Source organism: Paralichthys olivaceus, chromosome 2 (genome assembly GCF_024713975.1).
Source record: "Paralichthys olivaceus isolate ysfri-2021 chromosome 2, ASM2471397v2, whole genome shotgun sequence".
NCBI classification, from domain to species: Eukaryota; Metazoa; Chordata; class Actinopteri; order Pleuronectiformes; family Paralichthyidae; genus Paralichthys; species Paralichthys olivaceus.
In genome coordinates this window covers 10091463-10119386 of record NC_091094.1, presented here as the reverse complement: position 1 = coordinate 10119386, position 27924 = coordinate 10091463, and the positions used below count along the sequence as shown (strand labels likewise).

Genomic DNA, 27924 nt, shown 5'->3' with positions numbered 1-27924 from the left:
GTCGTGTGTATGACTCATTCTGAGTGAGAAATAGTTTTTATTTATGCATGTGTAGGAAGCTGATATAAAAATACTTTCTCTTCGAGGAGAAGCCAGATGATGCATCTCTCCACATCAGATACACACACAGAGAGAGAGAGAGAGAGAGAGAGAGAGAGGGAGAGTATGTCTTTGTCATCCTGACTTGCCCATCTATGCAGGCACTGCTGCAGAACAGCCCTGATCTCAGACATCCAATACCGACAGGAAGAAACACGAAGAGAGGGTGGGACTTGGTGTGAAAGAGAGTCAGCAGCAGCGAATGACAGCAAAGGAAAGGAGTTCCTTGCCCAGAATGCCCTTGCCTCAGTGCTGTGAGCCGGGAGAGGCAGAGAGGAAGGAGAGTGAAGCAGAGGCAGGTGCAGAGGGTAGAGAAGAGAGCTTAGACTGGAATAGAAACACAGTGCCAAAAAGCAAAGACAATCAGGGAAAAGTGTTTTAAAAGATCAAATTAAAGAGCAGGAAATAGTCACATTGAAACTTTTTTTTTTCTTAAGCTGGAGCCCACTCATTTTCCTGTTTCAGCCAACCATCACTGAGCTCTTTACTCTCCTCTTGTACGGATCCTCCTCTCCTCCTCTTTGCCTTGTCCTCCTCTCCAACAGACAGTGCCACCATGGAAACTGGGAGCCCCAGGAAGATACAGTTCACGGTCCCCCTCCTGGACACCCACCTCGACCCAGAGGCAGCTGAACAGGTGAGGAGAGGAGGTGGTGATGTGGGACTTTCAGGCTTTTAAGGGCTGCTTCATGAATCAATGACATAATTGAACATTTGTGGCATTATTGTGGAAAAGATTTAAGAAAAAAATGTTTTTTTCCAGTCACCTACATGATATTTGGACAAAAAACTGAGAAAGATTTATGTCAGTCATTAAATTCAGCATGTGCAGTTACTCAGCAACTCAACTGGAATGAAAAAAAAAAACAGTGTGCTCAGTATAAATGAGAAATTGCTGCTCCACAGAAACCACATCAATGTCTTATTGCTCTCATGCACCTAATTAGCAGGCAGCGTGTTTTTAAATGCAGCCTGAAGTGAAAATGATGAATTTAAGATTGATTTTCCCTGTCGCTGAGTAGCTTGGTTGTTAGAAACACACGGCGGCTCAGCAGTGTCAAGAAGGAGTGTTGCAGTATACAGACACATCTCCAGGGGCTCAGGGTCGTTGTGGGTCTGAGTGGCTGCACGTACTGTACGGCAGAGAGATACTGACAGAACATGTGTGGTATCACAAGATAAACATATCAAATGTCCATCAGCACTGTGATAATTCCTTCACGTTTATCTCAAACACTACGTTGACCATGATCACTATAGCATAAGTTTGAAAAGATTAAAAGATACAGAAAATGTTTTGGGGGATTCTATCAACTCATCGTCACTTTATGACTTAAGTGGGAAGAATTAGTGGCCAGGTGGGTGCAGTTCATGTGCCTGTGGAGAATACAGTGACAAGACGTGTCCCACTTTCTCATTTTCATAAATATAATATGACCGGGACAGGTCATTCATAATGAATGAGCCTCAAGTAAACTGACTACCCCCCCGTCTATGTCTGCCCCCCACTCTCTTTGGTTCCCTCTCTGCTGTTCACTCTTTGCCCCACCGAGACTGAGGAGGTTAGGAGGCCTTGTCTGTGCATGTACAGTGTGTGTGTGTGTGTGTGTGTGTGTGTGTGTGTGTGTGTGTGTGTGTGTATGAGCTTGTCCCTGTCAGGACATTTTGTAGGATGGTTGGGGAGAGTGGACAGTGTTCCATTCACAATTCCATTCATCAGTCACATCTCATCTGTATACAAGGAGGAAATCACTCGTGCTTAAGTGAAATAACTTCCCCTTAGAAAGGAAACAAGCTTGAATGCACAAATCATTTTCACATTCTTTGTCATGGTTTACAGTCTTAAAATACAGAGGGGCAGCCTGGTGTAATAGCAATGACTTCCACGGTTAAAGGTACAATGTGTAGAATTTTGTGATATCTAGTGTTGAAGTTACATGTTGCAGCTGAACACAAGCACCTCACCCTCTCCTCTCAACAGTGAAAAATAACCTGTGGTAGCTTCAGTTGTCATAAAAACTCAAAAGGTGTTTAGTTTGTAAAAAACATGGCGGCTCGATGTAAATATAAAGTATTTAAATATAAAGGGCCTTTTCTGGGGTAAAGAAAACTACAATTCATATAATTTAGATGAAATGAACTAGAGAAAACATCATGAGAATTATTCGTAAAATGTCAAAAAACGCCCCACATCTCACAATGTTAAAGAAAGTGAAAACAATTTATCATCTCCAAACTTAAATAGATTGTTTCTTGGCCCCTTTCCCATCTTTCCACCAAGTTTTGTGGAAATCCGTTTGGTATCTCTTACGGAGCCCTGCTGACAAATAAACCAACTAACCAACAAACAAACCAACGGATGGGAGTGAAAAGATAATCTCCTTGGCGGATCATATGTAACAAATATATTGATTCCTTCATACTGACTAACAACAACAAAGTCACTGTAACATGAAAACACAATTGAAGTGATTTAATCAATAAATAAAATACAGAACTTAATGTCACAGGATTGATTCCCTTCAAAACAGACATCTCAGCAAAAGCACACATTTCATTAACAATGGCTCAGTTACATCAAGGTCCCAGTAGCATGCAGCATGAACAATAACAAATCCCAGCTAGCTTAAATATTAAATATTATATCTTAAATATAATGCATCCTTTGTAATTATTATTAATTACACCCAAAATGTCCTGTGTGAATAAAGGTCGATTGTATTTAGGAGCTGCACAGTTAGATGAATGGATGCTGTATGTAGCAAAGGGGTTTCAATTGATTGTAGTGATATCAGTAAATGTCAGCCAGCGCTCCTCCGCCTGTAACATCAGCAGCTGCAGTCTGGAGGGAAGTAAACGCTGCACTGTGACTGGGAGAGAGGCTCTTTTTACTCCAGGTTAAATACGTCTGCCATCACTTTGAAGAGGTTTTTACTCCGCAGAGAGAGAGACAACTTCAAAACAGAGCAGGTGCATCATGTCCTTACTGATAGAAAACCTTCATGTTCAAGTTGTTTTTTGAGATAAAAATATGAACGAAGAGTTTGACACAAATGTTTGTTCCATAAACTTCAAACAGCAGCATTTATATCACTTGTAATACTTTAGTTTTCGATAAAATAAAACCTAATTCTTAGATTTTGCATTTTTCCAACTAAAGCTAGGGTTGGTAATCCTGGAAAAGCTCACAACAGCAGACTACACTTTGAAAAAATACAACCAATACATCCCTCCCCCTCTCATCAAAACTACTTCTGGCATTAATCATCTCCGCTTCAGCGATGTATGTCATATGTGTGTTCAGTGAGAACACAGGCAGGATGTGCGGAGGAAGGCAGGTCTGTTAGACAGACAGGTACGCCAGCCAATCATTTCAGTCCAAATGGAATCATGTTTGTGACATCAGCTTTAAAAAAAAAAAATGTCAGACTATTTTTTGATGGCTATCACAACACTGGGAGGATTTTAAGAAATAAGATAAAGATGTGTTTCAGAAATAGATTACCAACCCTACCTTTAAGTGCATCCATCTACAGTACATCTGCTGTTTCTACACAGATTTCAATCCATCATTATTGTCTTATGCATTTTTATCATCCTCACTGTTTGCATTATGCAGACCAAACATTGCCTACTGCTGCTATTTGACAATTTCACAACATGGTCATTTTGAGCATTTCGTAAGAATGGATCAGTTTTAAATGTTGCAGCGTGAAATGAGGTTCATGGTTGCTCACGTTGAGATGAACAGCATTGGTTTGTTGTTAAAGCGACTTGCTGCTGTCGACACAGGTATCACCAAATCAATCAGGACTGAGATAATTAGGATCATAACGTTAATAAAACTAGCAACAGATGAGCATGAAGGTTGGATTGTCTTATTTGTTCGTGTACGGCTTGGAGATAATTAGAATTTATATTTGTAAAAATGAACATACTCTGTGGCTGTAGTTGTCTTGTCTTCCAGTTTGTCTGTGCATCTCTAGAGCAACTTATCTGGTTAAAGTTGTTTGTGTCTCTCTGTCTGTCTTGTTTGTGTCTGGGTGTTAGGGTGTCCACTGTATCAGCCAAGGTTTTTGGTGATTCAGAATCTTGAACACCTCCAGCCTTGTGTTTACCTCCTCCTCTTCGCCAACAAACAGTTCATTCTTCTCTCTGTCCACAAAGAAAATTCAGTTTACTTCTACAAAAAAAAAAAATCTCAAGAGACTATTTGCTCTCAGCCTCAATGAGCCTGACCAAAGCTTGGCTGATTAGCACTGGGACATCACAATGTCCAGGTTATTCAGAGACCCCTGTGAGAGGACACTCAGTCTGCACAGCAGGCAGGTTTTTAAGTGTGTGGGACAGCTGAGACAGACAGTCCTGCAAAGATACAATAATCAGCCATAACATCAGTTACTGGTTTTAAAGCTTTAAAAAAGGGGGAATCTACAGATGCAATAATAACAACAGAAAGCAGATACGTGTGTAGGAACAGCTATAAATGTCGCACAGAGGGACTTCACCCATGTTTCAGTAATCATTGCAACCTGACTCCTCCCAACATGGTGAAGCAGCCTCCGTGGAGAACTGCATGTCTGTCAGGAAGGCCTCTCTCGAGGTCAAACCCTCACGGCAACAACAGCACACACTCATCCTCTTATCCACACACAGATACAGAGTGTCCCCCGTTATCACAACCTCACATTAGAGCTCACTCTTAACCTACGAGCACAAACTGACTGGAACTGATAGAGGCTGAGACCTAATGGTGTCAAAGGATGTAGAGTAACTATGTTTTTAGCTATTAACAATTGTTGATGTGTGTTTCTAACTGATAAAACTATGATATAGATACATTCTGTACAGTATATTAGGTTTTTTATTATCCGTTTGAAGTATTTGAAGGAATAGCTTGACATTTTGGGAATATGAAAATTTGCATTCTTGCAGAGTTGGATGGGTAATTTAGATGAGACACAATAACAATATCAATGTGTTCAAAAGCAAATAACCTTCAGTGAGAGTCACACCAAAATCTAAACTGTACATGGTTCAGCGTGTTACAAATGAATGAATAATACAAATTGAAGATATTATCTCGTCCTTCATTGAGAGATAAACAGTAGAAATCTGCAGTTCACTCTTCACACTATTACACCAGCACTTTCTGGCTGATGCCGTGTCTGTCCGGATTAGGTCACATTTCATTGCAGCAAAAACTGAGCCAGGTTGAACCCAGAGAGAAAACTCCCCCTGCATCAGTCCCCATTAGAACCAATGAGAGGGCTGTTTCTTTTGGAGAGCTATTATAAGTCTGAATTAGAGGTGGACTTTTTCTTGGTAGAGACATTCTACCTGTATCTCCCTGCTCCTCGTCTATATGCTAAGCTAACCACCTGGTAAACAATATGTAGAAGATGAGAGTGGTGTGAGTCTGAACATCCAAATCTCAGCAAGAAAGCACAGACATATATTTCCCATAATGATGAGCCCTCCCTTTACATTAGGTTTGAGGGAGTATAGATTGGTAGGTTCAGTTAATGCACCAGTTATATTTTACAAACTGGTATTTACGTTTCAAATCCTCTGCAAACATGTCCTTGGATTTATTACGGAGAATAGATTACAGCGTGTGTTGCATCTAACCCCCCTGCCTTCCATCTGCAGCTGGTTGAGAGATAACATAGAAACAGCAAATTTAGAAATAGAAGTACTTGTAAAGTATTCTCACTTGATAGAGAATGAGATGGAGGCCTGAGGACAAAGGAAAGAGAGATAACGGAAAGTGAATTATCATGGTTCAGAATTCTGTGAATAAGATCATTCTTTCCATTCAGAAGCAAATGAGAGCCAATTGAAGTCTGTGAGGATTTATAATGGCTGAGCTCTGATTTTAGCCTGAACAACGTCGAGATCATATTTCAAATGACAAGATGAAATTTGAAGAATCACACGAATCGTCAGAGGAATTAATGACCAGTGCTTTGTTCTAACTTCTTATGATTCCTTGACAGCTCAGTGGGGCCTTGGCAAACCCAATACCAAGGTTATGGGAGGTTTTCGTAGGAATTCAGCTGAATGTCCTGTCTTCGTTCAGGGTACTGACCAGTGCAAACACAATGTTCCACTGAAGGTCACAGAGCTGATAGCGCAGGGATTACAGAACTAACACTTAATAAGGCAAATCACCGTCAGGAAGAAAAATCTTTACACGTCAGTAGATTTTCAACTATTAACCCTCTTTCCCTCCTTTGTCACCTCAGGTTATTTCATGAACAGCTTACAAGGTCAAGTCTATTTCAAACCATAAAACATGATCGATAGCGTAGTTTTAGTAGTTTTAATATCCAGAGGATAAATATTTGTGGTTTGAAGCACCAAAAACTTTCTGATAGTAGTTTTACATCTCCTTCACAAAGCTCTTGCGGCAACAGGTTGGTCAGCCAATCAGAGAAAGGCTTTGGCCATTTTTAAGTAACCCACCACCAGGCCAATTGTAGCCTGGTGTAACTTAATGATTATCACTGGTAAATGGAAATGTGGATGGTCAGTCAGCGCTGAAATGAGCCGAACAGATGGTCAGTGTGTCAGGTTCCAGGTTGAATGCAGGAGTGGTGGAACCCACAGCTTCCAGCTTGCTCTCTTTAGATGCAAGACCGTCCTGGTGGGCCAACACATTACCACTGTAAGTAGTCAAGTCCGGCCAGGGAATCCAAGACCGAGGGGGGCATCAGGGAGGTTCGTGTTTGAGCAGCTCAACAGCAAGAATGGCATATGTAATTAACAGTCTACCTTCACTGTTGCTGCCAGACTTTATGGAGTTTTAATTGGGATTGATGGGGAATGCGGACGACAGCCCAGCATGTGATGTCAAGGCGAGTGCATTGAATATATAGGAGCAACATGACAGCAGTTAACCTGATAAAATGATGGTGGAAATATGTTTTTCCTGGGTATCAGCTCTAGAGAGAGTCATCAAGCAGCTTATCCTGTTTTTGGAGCTTGGACTCCAGGCGGTGGATATTATTCCTTAACTGTGATTAAGCCCGTTTGAATTCCACTCTCACACAGCTGTAATAATAGATGGTCTTAATGTAACTCTCGAAACAACACGATTGATAATACAGGACACTTAATACAGCAAGATAGAATTAATCCAGGGATTGGTAGAAGATTAGTGTTAAAAAGATTAAAAGCTGAAAAGAGAAAGAGACCAAACAAGTATTAATACAAGTTTGTAATGGAGGTCAGATGAAAACGCTGCAGATTTTCAGTAAACACTCTGGGGCAGAGCTGAGGGCGGTAACTTTGTGAAATCACAAAGCTGTGTGAATCCTGATGGCTTCTTTTACGGTAGCACCAAGACCTGCTTTATTCTTTCAACGTTCTTTTTATTGAATTTCACAATTTACACACACAAACCAAAAAGAACACCATTACCACCCCACAACATACATATCATACCCCCTGCCGTCACTCAGTTGGCCTCACTGGCTCCCCTTTGCTCCAAGACCTGCTTTATGATCCAAATATCTAAAAAACCTTCATATTATACTTTTTCATCTTTTCTTTTCCTGTGTGTAACATAGTTTTTGTGCATGTAGGAGTTCTGCAAAGTTAAAAAGGCAAAAGTCTTCAGTAAGCTTACAGCTTCTTTCTCAATAGTATGTCTGATACTTCCTGTGTATCGTGATGTCCTGTGATAGCATCATGGCTCACATTTGCGCAATGCACATCATGTCCGACACATCCTTTAACAGAGAAAGACAAATCAAGACTAGAGGCTGACATTTTATAGACATGCTGGAAACAATTGACTAATATAATATGCCTCCTTAAAGCAGGTACACTGTTATTCAAAGGTAGTCATGTGAAAAGACATTGGTCATTGATACTTGGAATAATTCTCCCAAAATTCTGAATATTAGATACTTGGATATATATCTGAAGTCAGCTACATACAAAGTAAGGTATGTGTAATGGATTTTTATATTTTCCATCTTTGAAATTTTAAAGTACTTCTAATAAGATGCTTTCTTTGTTGTTGACTTTCCTCTTTTTGCTCGTACGCCTTTGGGGTCTGCTGGGAAAATTTGCTGTCTCTTGGCTTGACCTATATTTTCCAGCCAAGGGTATTTTGTTCAATGCCCCCGCGCCACAAGAATATCAGGCATGGACGGCTTTTCATGCCCACCCATCACTCTGAAGGCTGTTTTTGTTTGTTGCTGTGTTGAGTGACGGAACTGCATTTAAATGGATGTGGGTTGAAAGGCAGGCATTATGGTTTGAAGGTTGGGCCTGTCCAGTGAGCGGTGGTATTTGTGTGAGCGAAGGATCGGGGGGGTTTGCTCCGCTGCCGTCTGAGGAGAATAACAATGACTCTGGGTATAATCAGTTCTTCACAGACGTTGTGCTTTAATGTGGGCCGGCATGATGAACCTCTGGAATCACAACAAAACCCCACACACAGGGCTCAGATATTTGTACATAGATTTGTAGTACACACAAGAGTTAGAGTTCATTGACCTACGAATCTAGGAGTAAAAACATGATCATGTACTGACATACTGAGTTGTACAGAGTTGTCAGTTTCACCTCAGGACTGTTCATATTCATGAAGGAGTTTCACATATAACTTTTGGAATATAGTAGTAAGAGTGGCCTCATACTTTGCATACTCAATCTAATGTCACAGTGCCACATATGTTTTACTGGCAACTAATATATAACATATACTATGACTGTAGTAACCAGGTGCAGGTAAAAATGAGGGCCAATATTTATTTATTTATATATATATGTTCTAAGGCAAGAAGATAGATAGATTTGTTATTAGTTGTTAGTTATTTTGTTAGTGAATTTTTTTAAATGAATGACTTTTACATTATATTATAAAGTTAAAGTGGTATAATATAACTTGTCTAAATGGAAACCCTAAAATTACAACAAGTAATATTCTTTTCTTGTCAGGCAGAAGATAAGTTACTTCTTTGTGAACAAGTTAAGAGATTCTAATTTCTGCCCAACAAAAAAACTTTAAGCTCCAACATGCAACCAGAAAAATAAAAATAAGTTAGTTTTTGTCTTTGACTTAAACATCTGTGTGTGAGAGAATGCTTCTGTTTTGTGCCCTGTTTAAAATGTTCACAGACAACATTTGTAAATATCCCATTTCACTTTCCAATAACCCCTTGTAGTATTACTGCAGTATTATATTAACCCAATTAACATAGATTTTAGGACACAGTGATTTCCAGTTCCTTGATTCTGTGATGATGCATTTACATTCTCACAAAACATGCCATTGAAGGTACAGCTTCAGATTTCTCTGATTTCTCCCGGCTGCGTTTTGTGTGCATGTTAAGCCATTGGATCGCCATCTTTACACTCTGCACATTGGGCGTACCTGGATTTATTCATGGTTATATATGCAAGGAAGAAATTACCATTTGAGACCCTGTGCATGGATGCTGAAAGGAAAAACGGCACAGGTCAGGCAACACTCAATAGTTTACATGCATCTCAGGATGTGAGTTCAGCAGTTTTTCTGGTATGAAGCAGAACCACATCTCTTCTCGTCTGTGCATGAAAAGAAAAGACACCAAGTGCTGCTTGTTATTCACACAGCCTTCCTGTGATCCAAGGCTGTGATTTGGAAGATCATGAAGTCTCTTCAAATCTGAATACCCAATTAGACCTTGCTGCTGAAGTTCGAGTGACTGCTCATTTTTCATTATTGCACATAATTGCTAAAGTTGCATAATTATTTCATGTCATTAGTCTCATAGTATGACTATGGTGCCATTAGCAGATCAGGTTTCACACCATGCAGGGCTCAAACATTAGATTTGTCTTTCCTTCGGTATGTGTGGTGTGTGTGTGTTTCCCGCTATTTTGGGCAATTTCAAGATTTCCTCTCAAATATTTATTTATTTAAAGCCTCAAAACCAAAACATGCACCTGGTGATATTAATCCAATTCTTTTTACTTTTTTGATTTTTCACGGTAAAATCTACTGCAATAAAGAGAAGACCATGTCTTTTAGTTTCCCATTATAAAGTCATTTTTACAGCTCAAACTTTTGTTGCTCTCTGTCTTTTGCTCAAACTTTGCTTATTAATTTCTCGTCTGAAACGGAAAGGGATCAATTTAAAATGTCACATAAAATGCAGTGATGCTTCACTGTGTTGGCTGAAGTAAAACAGCTTTGATTTTAAGTGCTCAAGCAGTATTTAGAAAAGATGGATGGAGAACTGGAGCTCACAAGACTTCCAGTGTTCATCAGCACTGTGTCAGCAGTGTGTGCAGTGCCTGTGTGTTTGAATAATTGGCTGTCTAATTGAATTCCACAATCACAGCCTTTTAGAGTTTATGGTGCAGTAGTTTCTTTTCTACACTCTCACATGGAGCAGTTGGTTTGCAACATCAGTGGGTCAGAGTGTGCCACCATTATAAAATCAAAGTTTGCAAACAAAATATTACTGTATAATCATTACAGTTTGCAAATATTATTATTCTATAGAAATAACTTCACTGCATGTTGTTAAAATAATTTACAAGGTTCTATGCTAGGGATAGATGTTTCAGCCATTTAAACTCAGGATGTGAGCTGTCAGTCTGAGAGAATGTAAGAGCAACAGTGAGACCGGAAGTCGGTTCAGAGGTCTGAGTTTACTTTCTCACAAGATAAAGAAACATGGCATCGATACACAAAAACCCACAGGCATATAGAAAAGTCCCCAACCCACAGACAAAACAGCTGAAGGCCTCAAACAATAGCTTTAAATATGTTTGGGTAAAACCATCCCTTAAATAAAAAAGGTCAAATGAAAACAATTAAAGCAAACAAGAATATTAATAAAGTATCTTTAAACTAATACATTAAAGAGTACAATACCTCTACAACAAAGTGTTAAGGCTAGAGTTAATATTACTTAAGGGTAGGAGAAAAATGAAAATACAAAAGAAAACCAATTGCTCCCTCCAGCCCATTCTTCTTTCCATCATGGTTCAGTCCACATTGAAACCACCTGGTGGAGATGTGGCATTCAAGTGTGCTCGTTCATGAGCACCACCTCAACCAGGAAGTGAACCTCAAAGAAAACAAGGATTAGAAATAAAAGCAAACAAGCAACAATGAAACCAACATTACAATGAAAATGTATTAATTTAAACAAATGCATTTATCAACTAAAGTGGAGCCTAATTTAGATGACAACACAAACAGAGAAACAAATATTCTTAACAGAAACCAAATATTCAGAATGAATAAAGAAAGAGCTGACCTGACTGGTGGGGGAGTGAGTGCAGCTTCCTCACATTCTGCTATGAGAAATTGCTCAATGTTAACATCTTCACTTTATATTGTTATACAAGAGGTGGACAGTTAAAGATCATTATTTATTTTACCCTTATTTAAATTGAAGGGTAATTGTCCTTGTTATTAATTTTGATGTATTTAATTGAAACCAGGGGAAGTCCTGAAATAACACTGGGTTTGCATCATATCTAGTATTTGAGATTTGAACACGAACTGCTGAGCAGCTCAGTGAATTGTGCTAGTCTTTTCATGTACGATCCCAGACTGCTCCATAGCTGCTACACTCCACTAATCATGAGCCAAGAAGCAAGTAGGTGGTGGCAGTTTGCCCTGCAGATCTCCCAGCGCTGCACTGTGAGATCCAGCTCTGCTCTCACACAGCTCAGACGTCTGCAAACTGAGTCCCAAACCCAAAATATGGAACACACACAGTGTTGTGGGCTGCCAGCGTCACAAGGGACAGTGGATGCTGGTCTGTGTAATGATAACAATAATCCTGGACCTGAGGGAACAGGACTAGACTCCCCGACTGGTCTTGTTTGTAGAATATGCACATTTCAGTGTACTGCTTAGCATTTTGTGATAGAGCCAGTAAACCCCAATGGAGGGTCTGTGTGAAAGTAGAGCAAGAAAGTGTTTTGGGGGATTTAGATACTTTAAAACACTTCAAACTTAAATATCTTCTTGGCATGGCAGCAAAACCTTTTTAATGGAACCTGTTCTTTGTATGTACAAGGAATAAAATGACTTCCACCATGACATTGTTCCACTTTTTTTCAGATCAGAAGACGTAGACCCACTCCTGCTACTTTAGTGGCGTCCAGTGACCAGTCCTCACCTGGTGAGAAAATGAAACACACACACACACACACACACTTTTTCTCACATTGCTGTGATCTGAGGATACTGATATTGCTAAAAAAAACATTTGTCACAGCTGTTACGCATGATAATAGAGGTTTTAAAGTGAACGTTCAGACAGGAAACGTGTGTAAAAACTGCACAGGGAGCTGAGTTACTGGGACATGTTACATTAACAATACTTGGGATATTCAACCAGGCTGAAACACGAACATCACACCAGCCAAAGCAACAACTTGTGTCATTGCTTTAGTTTGGCAAAAGTTGGTCAGGTTCAGCTGTTTGAGTTTCAGTGTGACTAAGGTCTGTGAGGGTCCCTGGTATTATTTATGTAATGATAAGAACCCACAGAAGATGGTTCGAGGGAAGTTATTTATTTATTTTTATCTGCGTTGCAATTTTATTTTCAGTTTGAAATATTGAAGGTAAGGAGTTGTCATGTCATCCATCTTTATCTACAGTCAGAGAACAGACTGTTGATGTAGCTTACCTTGTCATTGCAGCTGCCGCCACAGTCCTTGGCTCCGGTCGTAAATCTGCAAACTGTGTTACTACAAGTTGAATAATAAATTCTGAACTCTGTGGCTCTGCTACTTATCTCCTTATTTAAAGAAAAAAGACAATAAAACAACCCTACATCTTATGTCTTATGTCAGTGAAGCGCTAATCTGCAGCTATTCTTTAGATGATCTCACTGTGTAAACTGTGAATACTTGAGAAAAGCTCCCTGGTGTCTGAGATGCACAGGAGTTCAGTTAACAGTTCAATCCTGGTGTCTTGTCACTAGATTTGAATAATTAATGAAGGTATCCCCGTTGTGATGGCATGTGTGTAACATGACACTCACATCTGGAGAGGTGTGATGTTTACAGCTGCTCTGAGGAAAAGGAAGCCCATGGGGAGGTCATTGAAATCTTATCGAGTGCCTCTGCCTCAATCATCTGCTGATATCGTTTTATCAACCCATCTTGTTTTGATAGCTTATTTTTGACTTCTCCCGCTCGGCTCAGCAGCAGCTCAGAGCGTATTTCTCTGGGTTTATGGTCGGCTCATGGGTTGAGTCCAGAATTGATTCTAAGATAATTGGAGTTAAGGGGTCGATTCTGGTGCTGAGCTTTGCAGGAACACACCAGGTTTGCAAAACTAGACGAGTGCAGGACTCTGGAGGGAAGATGAAAAAATGTCTCCCCATTTTGTAAATGTGTTTAAAATATATTTTTAATTTTTACATATATTTTATTTATTTATAGCTGTTTACAGGCTTTGAAAAGCATACAAGATGTTTTATTCAGCCAGCCGTGAACAGACTGAATCCCTGATTCCTCATTTTCAGGGCAGTGAGAGATTATTTTAAACATTTTGATCGTTTCAGTTCACAATGAAGTGCATGAGACGATCAGGATAAACAATAGACAATAGACTATATCCAATCACAAAGCACCATGTCTTACCTTTTATACTTCATTGTGTCATTTCTCTAGGCCTCAGCAATCACTTTTGTTAATAAAGTGCTGTAAGGCTAAATAGAAGTGATTACTATAGAACTCCACAAGTGATACAGAAATGTATTGAAGTCTCTGCCTGTATGTGGAACGCACATCTCGAGAACTGTTCATCTTAATAGCTTCACACTTGACATGTGCACTGCAGTTTTGAATTAGATGCAACCTGGACACAGGATTCGTTCAGTATAAATAAACTTTCCGCTCTGTAGCAGCAGCTGTGACTCATTAACGTGAGTGACATTTACGATCGGGACAGCATCGTGTCCGGGACGGCACAATGCAAGAAAACAGTCCATTCCAAACAGGCAGGTCAAAAACAGACACAGGTTATAATAACAAAAACATTTTAATGAAGCAAAATTATTCTTGTCCTAATCTAAACCTGGACTTAACAGTTACTATTCAGTCAGAACACTCAACATTGTTGGAACCAGGTTTGTGTACCCAGATGGGAATTATGACTTTGTGAGATGCAGGAACATAGACCCACACACTAACAAGTTACAACAACAATATGTTTCACACATGCACTTTTACACATCTTTGTTTTGCCTGATGCTGCATCTCAACCTTACTGTGCATCAAAAGAATTAGAGCAACAACAACCTCTGTGTGTGTGTTTGTGTGTGTGTGTGTGTGTGTGTGTGTGTGTGTTTGTGTGTGTGTGTGTGTGTGTGTGTGTGTGTGTGTGTGTGTGTGTGTGTGAGTGTGTCTCCTCTCATGGGATCTTACTGATCAAACACAGCGGAGCTTCCCAGAGTTATTCTGTTCTATGACTCATCCACTAACATGCTGCTCCTCTGTGTGTGTGTAACTTACTTCAGAATGACAGTAAGAGATGATCAGTTGGGGAATACAGGGCAGAACAACTCATTTTCACCTGGTGTGTATTGTATGAATAAATAAAAGTGTTATTGATACCAGCAGCTGTTGACACTGACACATCTTTTTAAATCACAACTTTTCTATCACTAAGACTTGACATCTTTCATGTTTTTTATCTTGAAAACAACAGTATTTCTAATTGGATATAAATTTGCGGACTTTTCTTTTGATCCTTTGTGCATGTGTGTATGAGTTGGTGCGTTTGCTTCTGTGTTTGATGCGGTAATTGAACACTGGGCGTGTGGAGTGTCTATCAACTTTCATCTCGGAATGAAAGTGCAGATGAAACACTGAATAATCCTCCAGATTAGAGACACAAGGAGAGAAAGCAGTGTGGAGTGGAAAGGTATAGAAACTAGACTGTGGGAATGCCTGAGCGGTTATGAGAAAAGAGGACATGCGAGTTTAACAGATTCTATATTAACATGTTGAGCTGTTTTTCTTTTATAATTATTTAGTATTATCTGTCATTTCTGAAAACGTCAGCAAACATGTCACAACTTTCTGAGTTCACAAAATTCCCATAGGTCCAAGGTCGTGAATACCTCAAGAATGGAGTTTTCACCACAGGAACACTTTACTTGGTTCAGGGAGTTCAATCAGCCCCTTAGTGGTCAGAAATGCATGTAGGGATATTATCTATAATTTTCATAATAACACCATTGTTTACAGTAATTCGTACCACTGTGGCATCCTGTATAATTAAGCTAAATCTTTGAGAACACACAAGGTTTCTAACACTATTTTGCAAAGTTGCGTCATTCAATCTCCATTGGCACCCCCGGGAAAAATCCTGCCATGTCTGTGTCCCGTCAGAATATTCCTTAAAGTTTTTAACATCCTCATGGGCTACCAGAACTCGTCATAGCCTCACTCAGGTTCTGTCGTGCATGGATGAGAAGTGTGCCCTTGTGCAGCCACTGTTAGATTTACTGCCAATTATGTGATTTCTGAGAGTGAACTCATTGAGCTTAATAGTTTGGATATGAAAATGAACCAGCCGATGTTGTGATTAATTATTGTCCATCACATTTTTTTGTGAGCCCCCAAACTTTAAGTTCAAACTGCGTCAATAAACACAATCACATTTACAAAGGCAGCAACAGACCCAGTTCTGTATTGTTTTGATTGCTTCTTTTAATTTCAAGCTGACAAGGCACAGGAAGAGCATCATCACCTCCCACCAATTAAAAACAACAATGCATTTGGTCTTGGCAAACATTTATTTGCATAAAATGAGGGTGGTAATTACTGTAATCAGAATGAGACAGACAGAAATATTTGGAGAACAATGCATTGCATAGTGGAGAAGAACTGTGTGTCCATGTCAAGTTTTTATGAGATTGTATTTAATCTCATGCTGGTTTGCATCTCGCATCGTCTTTCTTCAAAATGAGAAACTCTGAGAACGACAGCATGTCACGGAGAGATTTAGGACATAGATAGAAGAAAGAAACGAGAAGACAGAGGCGAAGACAGTTATCTAATCAGACTCAGAGACACAATTGGTGAGCGAGACAGTTACAGTGTGAGGGTGAGGGGGATGGGGAGAAATATACTGTACATGATGATGAGGGAGAGCAGTTGTGCTGGTGCAGTGCTGGTGTGCCCTTCATCAGACAGAGCCGTGCATTATTTAATGCTCTGCAGATTGCTCTGCCCTGTGCACTGTGAACATTGGCTGAAGACAACAACTCCCATGATCCTGCGCTGCTTCACGACATCATCAAATTAGGCATTTTGATTGTGGCCAAAGTTTCATATTTTTAAAATCAGGTCAACAATAATAATCAACCGAACATTTTGCTTGAACATCACCAACAACTTTCATGATGTGATATCTTGCTTTACGCAGTAATCCTCAGATCCTTTATGAAATCAACACATTTGAATTTATTGACTCTTGTTGAGGAGATAATATCAGTGTTTGAATTCTTGTTCAAAGTTGGACGTGAAGGAAAAGAACTGTTTTCTTTGACAATAAGAGCCAAGTTATTTTTGTTGTGAACAACAGAAAAAAACCCATTTATTTTTCTCCCAATTATTTTGCCAAAACAACTGCAAAAAGAACAGAGATAAATCAACCCTTATTTCTTCATCGTTTAACTCACGCTTCAGGAGTTTTCTTTACTTTGCTCATTTTTCTTCATCAAATGCAGTGTAGCAACTGTAAACTGACAACAGCTATGGCAGGTGGTTAAATTAGAGTCAGAAGACCCTCTCTGTTCTCATCTGGCTTTGAGTCAGACTCTCAGTCGGCTGGGAGTTCCTGTGACAGACTCATCACTGCTGAAATGGGTTTTTTTTATTGGCTTTTTCTCTCACTGTGTTCTCTTTTCACAGACAAATCAATCTGAATATCAGCCGCCAGAAACCCACACGTCATGTTTCTTGACCCAAATGATATTTCAACCATGTCTTCTCCTAATGCTAACAATAAACACCATGTCGTTTGTTCAAATGAAACCACAGCTGCTCTGTTACCATATACACACTGTTTTAAAAAATCGACAATACAACCCAAGTGATAAATGTGAAGCTGCAATTTAATTCCGTATGTCGTGTAAAAACCGAATCATAAAGACTGAAATTACAGAATTTTCCATCATATGCTTGGTTCTTCTTTTCAAGTTCAAGACATCTTCAGGCTGACGCTTGCTGCTGGCAACAACCAATCACAGTCTAATCGGGTCACACAACACTTATCTCAAAAAAATACAATACACACTAAGTTGTGCAACTGTAGTAATGAACACATGTCGTTCATTACATATTCATACACTCACATCTATATCTGGCTTTGTGTCATCATGTATACACGTACATGCACATGTATGTTTGAGGCCGTCCTCCCTCAAAGAACTACATCATAGGATGTTCAAGTGACCCTCTAGTGGCTGTAGCAAGTATGACGGGAGAAAAGGATGAAGTCAGGTGTTGTCATAAAGCAGCAAATTCCACATAGATAGGATGTCGGTGTGGATGGACGGGTTTATTTTCTGTTTCACACGGATAGTCAACACAAGTTCAACACAACCAAGTGGTCATTGTTGTAACCGTGAAGACAAAGACAGTCTTTCCCTAACACAGTTCTTTGTGCCAAACACCGAATCAAATCTTAATCACATCATGAAGCTGGTTTAGGTCGTAGGTTTAGATGCTGGTACATTGAATCAAAACGTCACTGTAAACTAAGAAGTGACGTGATACACAGAGTGATGGAATAAAAACATTTTGTATACTTATCTTTAACCCAGAACATTTTCCGTTATTGTGATATTTGCTTTCTTTTTTCCAACATGAAAACTGTATTAGTGTCGTACAAATCTTTTATTACAAATCAAAGTTTGCTCTGGTGGGATGAACTAATTTTAGACCAATATATTTCAATAACTGTCAATTACCTGTTTATAAATCTGAAGCTTCAGCATGTAACTTGAAGGACAGCCCTTCACTGGCCCATTTCCTGGGATCCATTTCTGCTGATATGAACCTTGCTCGGTTCAAGTCGTTTGAAATAGGAATCTGTTTCAAGGGTTGCTGTAAACACACACAGAATAAAAATGAAATCCTTCCCGAAAAGAAATAGAACTGTTTTCATAAGACCACTGGTTTTGTTTTTGGTGCAGAGTAAAAGAGTAAAAGAGTAAGAGAATGATGAATATAGAAACAAGCACTTCACTGGCATTTTGAAAACCCTTGTGCATACTTTTAAGTAGGAATAATATATGCACATGCTCACTGGCGCACACACACACACACACACACACACACACACACACACACACACATACGCACACTAACACACACTCAACCCTCCTAGTGCCTTGGGATGCATAGGTTGCCAAGCAACAAGGCGGTGTCCTAGAAAAAGTTCCAAGGCTGAAACATGGGGCTGGATCCAGGTTCAACACATTTACTATTGATCACAGTCAATGGGTTAACTGTTCTCCAGTCAACTGATTTTTATTCTATTCCAGTACTTTCCTATAGAGACCACAAAGTCATGTTTCACACACTATGATCTGACATGTGCTTATTATTTGGTCTGCAATGGGGAATGTTACTGAATTACTAAAGTACACAAAGTATGTGGTGCCTATAATTGTACTTTTTACATGATTAGAATTATTTGACACTGCTGGTTACGTCAACAATCAAGATTCTGTATTCACAACATATGAATAGGTTATACAATATAATAGATATGGAACAGACATTTTTAAGAGTTATTTTTTGTAAAAGTACCTTTTTTTTTAAAGATCATGAGCATTCCATGGTCCTGGCTTGTATGTGGATTTTGTGAGCGACTCTTCGGGGGTTTAGGAGTTTGGATAAACACTTCATCAGTACAATAATATCCAGAGTCTGTTTTTATTCACAACTGATAAAAACTACCTCCGCCTAACGATGCTTGGTAAAAACACTTACTGCAGTGTTTTTCCAGTGTATCAGATGACCATGTGGGTGAAGGTCACCTTATATCTGCGCTGCACTGTCTGGACACAGCAGCTCTCCAGCTCCACTACTCTGTTTAAAGCATTTTCAGAAGTGCACAGTGTGTGGGCCCAGTGTACTTGGTGCACAACATGTTTGTACTCTGATTGTCTGATTGAACTTTCTCTCTCATTATCATAGTTTTATTGTGTATAGAACTGAACTGATTGTTTTCTTTATTGCAGAAATAGATGAAGATCGTCTCCCAAACCAGCTGTACAAGGTAATTGAATCTGTTTGTTGTATTTCAGTGAAATAAGATTATAGAAACCGAATTATATGAGATCTGTTTGTTTTTTCTCTCTTTAAATTAGCTCTACTTCTATTAAGATATTTTCCATCTTGGTGCTCTCTGTCCAGCTGATAAGCCATGTTGATGTTTTCCAGGCCGCCTTGTTGAACTCCCCTCGACAACGACGAAAAGGGCAAAAGGGAACTCCGACGATGAAAGGTACTGTCACTTCTCAGTGTTGTCTTCGACCTTAATGTGATGTTGGTATTTTATGTGTGAGATCACACTTTGCAACAGTAAAGCTCTAATTTCTTGCTGCTCTTTCTCCTAATTAACTTACTTAATTCTTTTCAAGACATCTCTTTATTTGCTGCCATAGGGCAAAAATACGAAAATGAATTAATAAAACATTTGCTCCAGTTAGACAGCACCAAGCATTTTCTGCAGAAGGCTGCCACAGCCAGAGCTACAGTCATGTCCTGTATCTTGTTCTATTGTGTTATTTATGGGACTCATGCTGAGCCTTATTTTAACATCACAAGATCTGCTGGAGAAGACGAAAAACAAAAGGTGATCAGACGAGGCTGGTGCTGTCATTTAGAGAGCAGGCGTTTATGTTTCTACAATTACAGGGACAACACAGAGATTAATACCGTTTCTGAGCTGGTCAAACCAAACTTATATTAAATAGAACTGTGGTGGAATGTGGTCACGTAAGTCAGATCAAGTCAAACGCCCCGTACCTCAGATATAAAAAAAAAGGCCCATGACAGCAACTGCTCCCTGAACTGCCCATCTCAGAAGAAAAGGAAAAAATCCTGTAAACAAAAACACCAGCTCTGAAACCACCAGGGAGAACATGTGAGAAACATCACAAGATGTAATGTAAAAAACAGAGCTTACTGAGTGAGCTGTGCAAGCTGAGAAAAAGAAAATTACAAAAGATGCATCATGTTGTAGTGGTTAATTCAGACAGAGTATCACCAAAACAGAATCATAAATCAATAGAATTGTAATAAACGTGCAGTTGGTTTCTGAAAGTGATCTTTTCACACCAGTAGGATTTATCACAGAAAGCAAAACCTAATAAATATGCACATGTAAGAATTGTTTTAAAACAGAATGTAAAAATGTCCTCCTATCCTATAATGGGATGTTATTTCGAATTTCCAGTCTCCAAATTGCTTCTGGAGTTCAAATGTCAGCTAAATTGAATTTGATTGATGAACTAAATAAGCAATTGAGGAAAGTTTGTTCTACCTTCAGTGACCTACATCAACCTTGGATCCAATCAGGCCTGCACTTGTCACAGCAAGGACTCATTATCTCGTGTTTTTCCGACCAGATCTCAGATTTGTTTTTTTCAAGCTAAAAGCAGAACCGAGTTGGACAAAATGAACACAGAGCCTGAGAAATGTTTCAGTACCTGACATTTCTCTAAGATGTTTCTTTTTCTCATCACAGTAATGCAGCTCCAATCCTATGTATCCAAATGTAAAGGAATTTATGTTTTCTACGTAGTTTGTAACAAAGAAAGTCAAGGAGGGGATCAACAACAAGAGTATACATTAGCTCTAAGATGATTATTCTTCAATAAGATTCACAGCTTTAACTGTGATTAAACTGTTTGGAGGAAACTCGGGGGAAAGTCTGCTTTAGTCCTCTACAGGAGATTAAAAGTCATAAACCATAAATGAAGGTGGTTGAGAAAGAAGATTAAAATAATCATCTGCAAACTCTGATACATCTTTACATTCCTCTCCCCCCCGATAAGTGCAGGTTGTTAATTTAATCTTGCTGGTTTATTAGAAATGCTTAACCTACAATAATCCTCTGAGGTGATGGATTCCTCAGTAAATCTCCACCTACAGACTCTACTTCCATCAAACTCTCTTTCAAAGCCCCTCTTCTCTCCCATTGGCTCCCTTCATCTCACACCACTTTATTTTTCTTGCTCGTCCTCCTTCTCCCCAATGATGCTTCATATACTTTCCAGTTTAACTTCACAATTCCTCCCCCCTCTCATCCTCTCTCTCACACCCTGTTAACCCTTTATATCTCCCTACTTTTCATCTTCTTCCTCTTCCCCTTCCTTCTCCACCTGTTTCCTCTCAGAGCTGCAGTTCATGGTAGAGCACCACCTGTACAGGCAGCAGCAGGGAGCTGGAGACGAGTGCTCCTCAGAGAGCTGCCTATCAGACCGGCCAAGCCCCGACTCCATGCCCGCCGGGGAGGAGCTCCCGCACGACAACGAAGCCACTTCGGAGGCCTTTGAAAAACTGCGCTGCCAAATGGAGGGTATGTTTGGAGACAGTGAGTAAGAGGATTTCATTTGCATGCTTGCAGCATTGTGGCCGCCTCACAAACATCCTTGAAAGTCTACCGCAGACTTTGACACAGAAAAAGTTCACCAACTGTGTGTCTGCAACTTGTGAAATGACTCTTCAGCAGTATACGGCCGCTGTTATCCTCTTCCTAGTTACTGCGGCTGTAACTGCAGCTATCGTTAGTTCTCACGAAATGAGATAATCACAAGTTCTCTTGCACTGCAGCAGTAACTACGAGGAGGATAAGAGAGGACATGGTAAAAACATGATGTAAATGATGCCGTTTCTAGCAGAATTTGAATGTCGGGGTTAACGGACACTTGGATGACACATTTTCATTTATGGGTGAACTATACCTTTAATGAATGGGTGGGGCGGGCCAAAAGGCAGTCTGCCAAAACCTGTCTGGGTCAAGAAAAGATCCAGAGAAAGGAATGGATGGATGGAAACAACAAGGTATGAGAGTGCTGGAGCAAAGGAAGGACATGAGGAGGTGACTGCTGCCTCTGAAAAATGGATGTTGTGAAACCACAAGAATCGGAGAGAACAGATGGTGGGATGAAGGCCGAGGGGAGGGAGAGGAGGAAGCTGCAGAGGCATATTAAGGAAGAGGAGTGAATCCAAATTAAGCTTATTAACATGACGTAAGGGTGTGGAATTGAGAGAAAAGAGGATGAAAGTGAAGCTGAGTGATGTAGGAAGCATGAAATTAGCTGGAGGGGACATATGTGACTGCACTGTGAGGTAAAGAACAAGGAGGAAGAGGTTAATGGAATCTAAAGCCCTGTCCATACCAGGTGTTGGATGATCTGGTTACAAGTCGACAGCTCTAAATATATCAGTTGAACCCTGGCATTAGAATGAGTCTCCACATGTGACTTGAGTGACGACTTGTGATCGGATCTCACCTCCCCACTCTATATGCAAATAAACATGCACATCATTTCCATTTGTAAGGACAAAGTGAATTGCTGCTTTTAACCAAGAGCTGTTTAAGCTTTGAGAAAAGGTCCAAAAAGGTTTGAGATGGGTCCTCAAAGGAATACTTAACAGGAGTTGATCAATGTAAAGTACATGTATTTGTAAACGTGTTGGGAGTTACATGAGCGGATCAGGACAGGTGGCCATTGATCAATCTCTGATGATGAATTTGCCTCTGGGGGAAAATACCAACATTTTGGGGCTACCGGTGGTAGACAGCAGATACAAAGGCCTGTCTCAGTGAGACTAGTATCAAACCAGTCCACCATTAGCAACACAAAACACAACAGCAATTCTTATTGTAGGAGTTTTAGGTCTAGGTGACATATGGCTCAACTCTATTAAAAGCTTTCTGCATATGAATGCAACACATCTCCTTGCTGACTCTTCCGTTGTTAAAAAGCCTCGACTCGTACTGTCTCCTCTCTGTGCCAGATACTGTACAGCACATGACAAAAAGCAGAGGTCAGCTTTTCAACTGCTGCCAAATAATTCACTCTAATAGCGGGTGAGTGGATGGTCACACAGGGCAGCCCACACTGTTCGCACACATTTAGTAATTACCCAGGACTAATGCATCATGAATGGACAGGGCTCTTTTATCCAAAGCAATAGTGCCAGAGTGCAGAAATTACATTAATCGGAATATTGTTAAGTAATTACATTTTAAATGGGACAGGGATGTTCTTTGATGAATCTAACCTTGGAAAAATAGGTTACAAGATGAAACCATGTTTGTTAGGATTGCTCTGATGTTATAGACAAACTTCTAATCAAGCCCTCAGTTAAGATGAAAAGAAGAAGGAAGGCGGGGAAAACAAATCAATGACCATTAACTCCCGTCCATTGTAGTGTGGCTTCAGCCTTTTGAATTCACACACCATGAGTAAACAAACAACACTAAATGTCACATGGTATTGATTGACATTACTTTCATATCAGAAAACTGACTGATGGTACAAGGTGGATCAGGACATAACAATAAAAATCGACCCAGAGCGTTTTATCCACTGCCCCGTATGATGAAGAGGACTCATCTGTCTCTGGTTTCAGTCACCATCATCACCTCGTCCTCTATTTGTCGCTCTTCCCCCCCGCAGAATTCTCCAGGGAGAGTCTATTAGAGGCTGCAGGTGGATTCGAGTGCCCCCTCTCCAAGGAGAAAGAGGATTGTTCCAGCGTTGCCAGTGTAGTAGATCCCTCATCGCAACAAAACAACACACAAGCAGGTACATCAGAGTCAGAGGAGCCACAGATGGGCAGGATCCTTTCCTTCTTACATCTCTAACGTCTCCTTCATGGCCACTTACTCATGGGTCTCTCTTTATTTGGTTTATTTAGATTTGTTAAACAGTTTAACAGGCTGGGGAAGGTTTCATGCAGTCCTGGCTCATCCACAAACATCTATGAAGTGGTTTTGATCCACACTTCAGAGAGCTGCCATACCGTGGGAGGCAGCTTCATACAAAAGTGGAAAATGTAGTTTTTGGCACGTGGGGGTGGTGGTGGCGGTTGGGGTTGGGGGGCGGAACACACATAACGAAAGTAAATTCTATATGCAAGTTGAAAATGTAGCAATAAATACACCGTCTGTTAGAATCTTCTTTATGAGGAAAGATAGAGGAGGTTTCGAGCGCCTGAAACTGAGAACTGTGGAAACACACTTTTGTTTTGTTTTTGTTGTGTAAATATAAAAAATGTAGATGCGACATTGATGGATAAAGGTACCTGGTGCATACAGGTCACCTCATATCAATATTAACAATGAGATTAAATGTGGTAAAATTGTCATTACGACTTTGAGTGACGTAGGCACTGATCTCAACATGGAACCAACAAGTAGCTCTGCCTTCACGTTCATATAATCAGGTTTATATCTGAACTGTGCTTTAATGATAGATGTTTGGTAGATGATGATAGATGATGTGGCAGCAATAAGCCTCCTCACAAGATTACTTCAAACCTCCATTTGAGAAAATACAGAAGTAAGTGAGTTGTAGAGATGCTTCTCGGCTTCCTGTCTAACTCATACTGTAAACCCAAAATGGACCAAATAGTAATTTGATTTCTTGAGCACAAAACAACAGGGAAAAAAACACATAAGTGTTTTCTCTTCATTTGTAGAAACAACAGTTACACAATGTTTGAAAGGCTGGGGCTGTGAGATTCCATTTATACTCCCTCATGTCATCCTCTTTTTTTTTTGTATTGTCTCAGTCCTTTATGTCTCTGTCTATATTTTGCAGGGACAAAAGCTGCAGCATCCAGTGCGAGTCAGCCGGATGAAGAAAAGACAAAGAAATGCAGCCTGGAGAAAGAGAAATAGAGTTTTTCCTCTGTAAGACAAAATGCTGCTCCATCTGCTCAGCCAGCCCAACACAATGACAGAAGATTGTGTGTGCAGATCCACGTGTTAGAAACATCAGGGCATATAAACATATATATCCCTCTACAGTCAGGCCTTAGTTACCAACTCGACAACAAGAACACAGGTTTCTTTTTTTATTTCGTGTCAAAGGGACAATTCCATTCATTTTCTGTTGCTTCCCCTGTACTCCACTACAACCCACTGTATGTATGATCCAGACTGGGAGTTAATATCTAGTTAATGGGACAGTCCTTTTCTGTCTCAGTCACACAGTCATTATTATTCACTACCGCAGCTCACATGCTATCACGTGCCATTCTTTTACAAATTTTATTTTCATCTAAGCAATAATAATGAATTAGTACCTCTTAAACTTAAAACTATAACTAACTATAATTTCAACTTCTACTGATATCATTAGGTACAAGTTAAATGCTCAATTTTAAATTAGTACACAGTATATTTGGGTTAACTGACAGTTTAAATCCATACGCATATGTTTACAAGTCCAAGTGAGGATAACATGCATGTTTATTTTCTGCTACAGCATGAAGACCTGCAGCAATTAGTTAATTAATTTATTAGTCTATGTGCAGAAATTGTCAAGTATTTTGATAGGTGATATATTTTTTAATTATGAATCGGATTCCACAGTTTTCAGTTCTCTCCAGTATGAATATCTGTTGGTTTAATCAGTGGTTTACAATTACCTTATACAAACAATATTGAAGGGGTTTGTCATGTTGAACTTCCAAACTACACTTTTACAATCTACAATCTTCAGACATTTTATAGACAAATTGTTTGATTGAAACAGATCAAAAACTACAGCCCAATATATATATATATATATATATGGACATTCTCAAAGCAGAAACCAAACCAAACATTTGTAACTTATCATTTTTGGTACCCACGATTTTAGCCCTTTTGCTATGTCTGATACATCAGTGTATGTATATCTTGTTTCCATACAGCCAATCAAATTATTTGATTTTCAACCGCATATTATACAGTAGAATAAAGCAGTAACCACTTTGAGCAACATCCCACATTAGTTTTCTTGCACAATCCTGCTTACTAACATGAACACACATCTCCTTCTCTTCAGGGGATAAGTGCACTGTTGGAGTCCGTTTGCAAATTAGCTGCTCAGCTGCGGCACATTACACAGCATGTAAACATTTCTACAAACCTCACTTCAATCCTGTTACACAAGGACGCGATTACTGGTAACACCTCAAATAACAATAATTGAATTGCACTGAAGACCAGATTTTTACCAGCCAATCCATACGTTGTAAATCCCTTGTTGAAAAGCAGGGTTCATATTCATTTACATTCTTTGGATTAACAAGGAAAAATCTATGTCCAGCAACAAATTGCATCCTCATTTTAAATGCTTGAACGCTTTACAAAATCTAAATCCCCATGAAACACCTTCCTGCATGACACTTTGACTTTCTTTTCTAAGACCAAGGTTTGAACCATGTTTCAAGTTGAATGGGAAATATTTTAAATGACACAAATTGTAATTACTGACATTCCCTTTTAATTCTAGTTTTTGTTCATCACAATGTTACAGTAAATATTTCCCATCTGTTGTTCCTATCACTTATTTGGCATCATCATGTAGATTATGTGACAATCCTTCCATAACCTCCACATCATTATTAATATTTGTAGTGTTGATGTCACTTCAGCAGATGAATCAGCCACAATATGAGCAGTTGAACAAGAAAGACGTTGAAACATTCCTGTGCAAACTTTTAGTTTTTTCTTCTTCTGCAGTGTATTTATGGACCATGTAATGTTTGTTCTGTTTTTGAATGGTAATAGTGAAATTTACACGAATCAAATCTGAGGAGTTTTTGTTCCAATTTTACTTGAATTGATTGATGATTACATCCGTAATCTAAATTTGTTTGATACAATAAAAATCTTTAAATTGGTGATTGGGTGTTGTTCCTCCATCTGTGTCAGCATGAGATCTGCTCTCATACTGTTCCAGTTTCCAAAATAAAGTGAACCAGGATCTGCTTTCCTGTATTTAAATGACAAAAAACAGGCTCATTGGTGAAAAATCCTTCAGAAAACTTTAACTCAACAATGTCAATTATCAGTGTCTGACATCATTGCACCACTGCTCATGTGTTAAGTTGAGATTCACTTTGGCTTTATCCTAAAAATAGGCACTCTGGCAATAAATAATTCAATGTACTCAGAGCCAGGAGCGTAAAAGACACATTTATTTTTCATAAACACAACTGTTTTTCACAAATATCTTTGGGGACTCTGCAGAAATTTTAGCTGCTTGTGAAATCTATACAGATATTTATGTTACTTTTAGAGGTACCAGCCTGTGTGAGACTGTGATAGAATGTCACACTCATCATTTGATTTATTACTTTTGAGTTTGACTCAAGAGACAATGGTGAGTATCTTGTTTTGCTGTACTCCTGCACATACATACACAGACAAGCGTGTCATGGCAGTTTTGTATATTGCATTTACACCCTCACCATATATGAGTTTGCGTGTGCTGGGGGTGGGGTTTTAATTATGTGAGCTTTGCACGCAAACCTTAGCTCACGCACATTTTACAGGGAAGTAACAGAGCTGTGTCTTCAGTCATTTGTTTTGATAAATCCTCCCTGTTGATTTAAATACAGAAAAGCGTGATTTGTCCTCTTTGCCCTTAAATAAGAAAGGCAGAAAACTGTGTCAGTGACACTTTTGAGAATCAGAAATTGAGTTTGAAGCTGAGGCCTCAGGGCAGCCCAGGGGCCAGTCGTTTCACTTTGCTCTACAGCCCCTCCTACTGAGAGAGCAGAGAACTGAAATCAGCAGTCAGACACATTTTT

At 39.5% G+C, this 27924-nt stretch overlaps 1 protein-coding gene across 3 annotated transcripts; it reads left to right on the top strand.

The window, feature by feature from the left end:
• Positions 1–292: 292 nt before the first annotated feature.
• On the top strand, positions 293–27015 carry LOC109635439 (protein phosphatase 1 regulatory subunit 1A). 3 transcript variants are annotated; one of them, XM_020096597.2, is made up of 7 exons: positions 293–736; positions 12185–12245; positions 19338–19375; positions 19540–19603; positions 21500–21697; positions 23793–23921; positions 24939–27015. In XM_020096597.2, the coding sequence occupies exons 1-7, from the start codon at positions 656–658 to the stop codon at positions 25016–25018; spliced, it is 651 nt and encodes a 216-aa protein (XP_019952156.2). In that variant the 5' UTR covers positions 293–655; the 3' UTR covers positions 25019–27015. The 3 variants fall into 3 exon arrangements, with proteins under 3 accessions (XP_019952156.2, XP_019952158.2, XP_019952157.2); XM_020096598.2 differs by having other exon boundaries at positions 301–736; positions 21500–21682; XM_020096599.2 differs by lacking the exon at positions 23793–23921 and having other exon boundaries at positions 295–736.
• Positions 27016–27924: the final 909 nt, after the last annotated feature.

Coding starts and splice junctions, on each gene's coding strand:
- LOC109635439 (XM_020096597.2), top strand. CDS start 656: ATGGAAACTGGGAGCCCCAGGAAGATACAGTTCACGGTCCCCCTCCTG. Junction 19,376..19,539: donor TCCCAAACCAGCTGTACAAG/GTAATTGAATCT, acceptor GATGTTTTCCAG/GCCGCCTTGTTGAACTCCCC. Junction 19,604..21,499: donor GGGAACTCCGACGATGAAAG/GTACTGTCACTT, acceptor GTTTCCTCTCAG/AGCTGCAGTTCATGGTAGAG.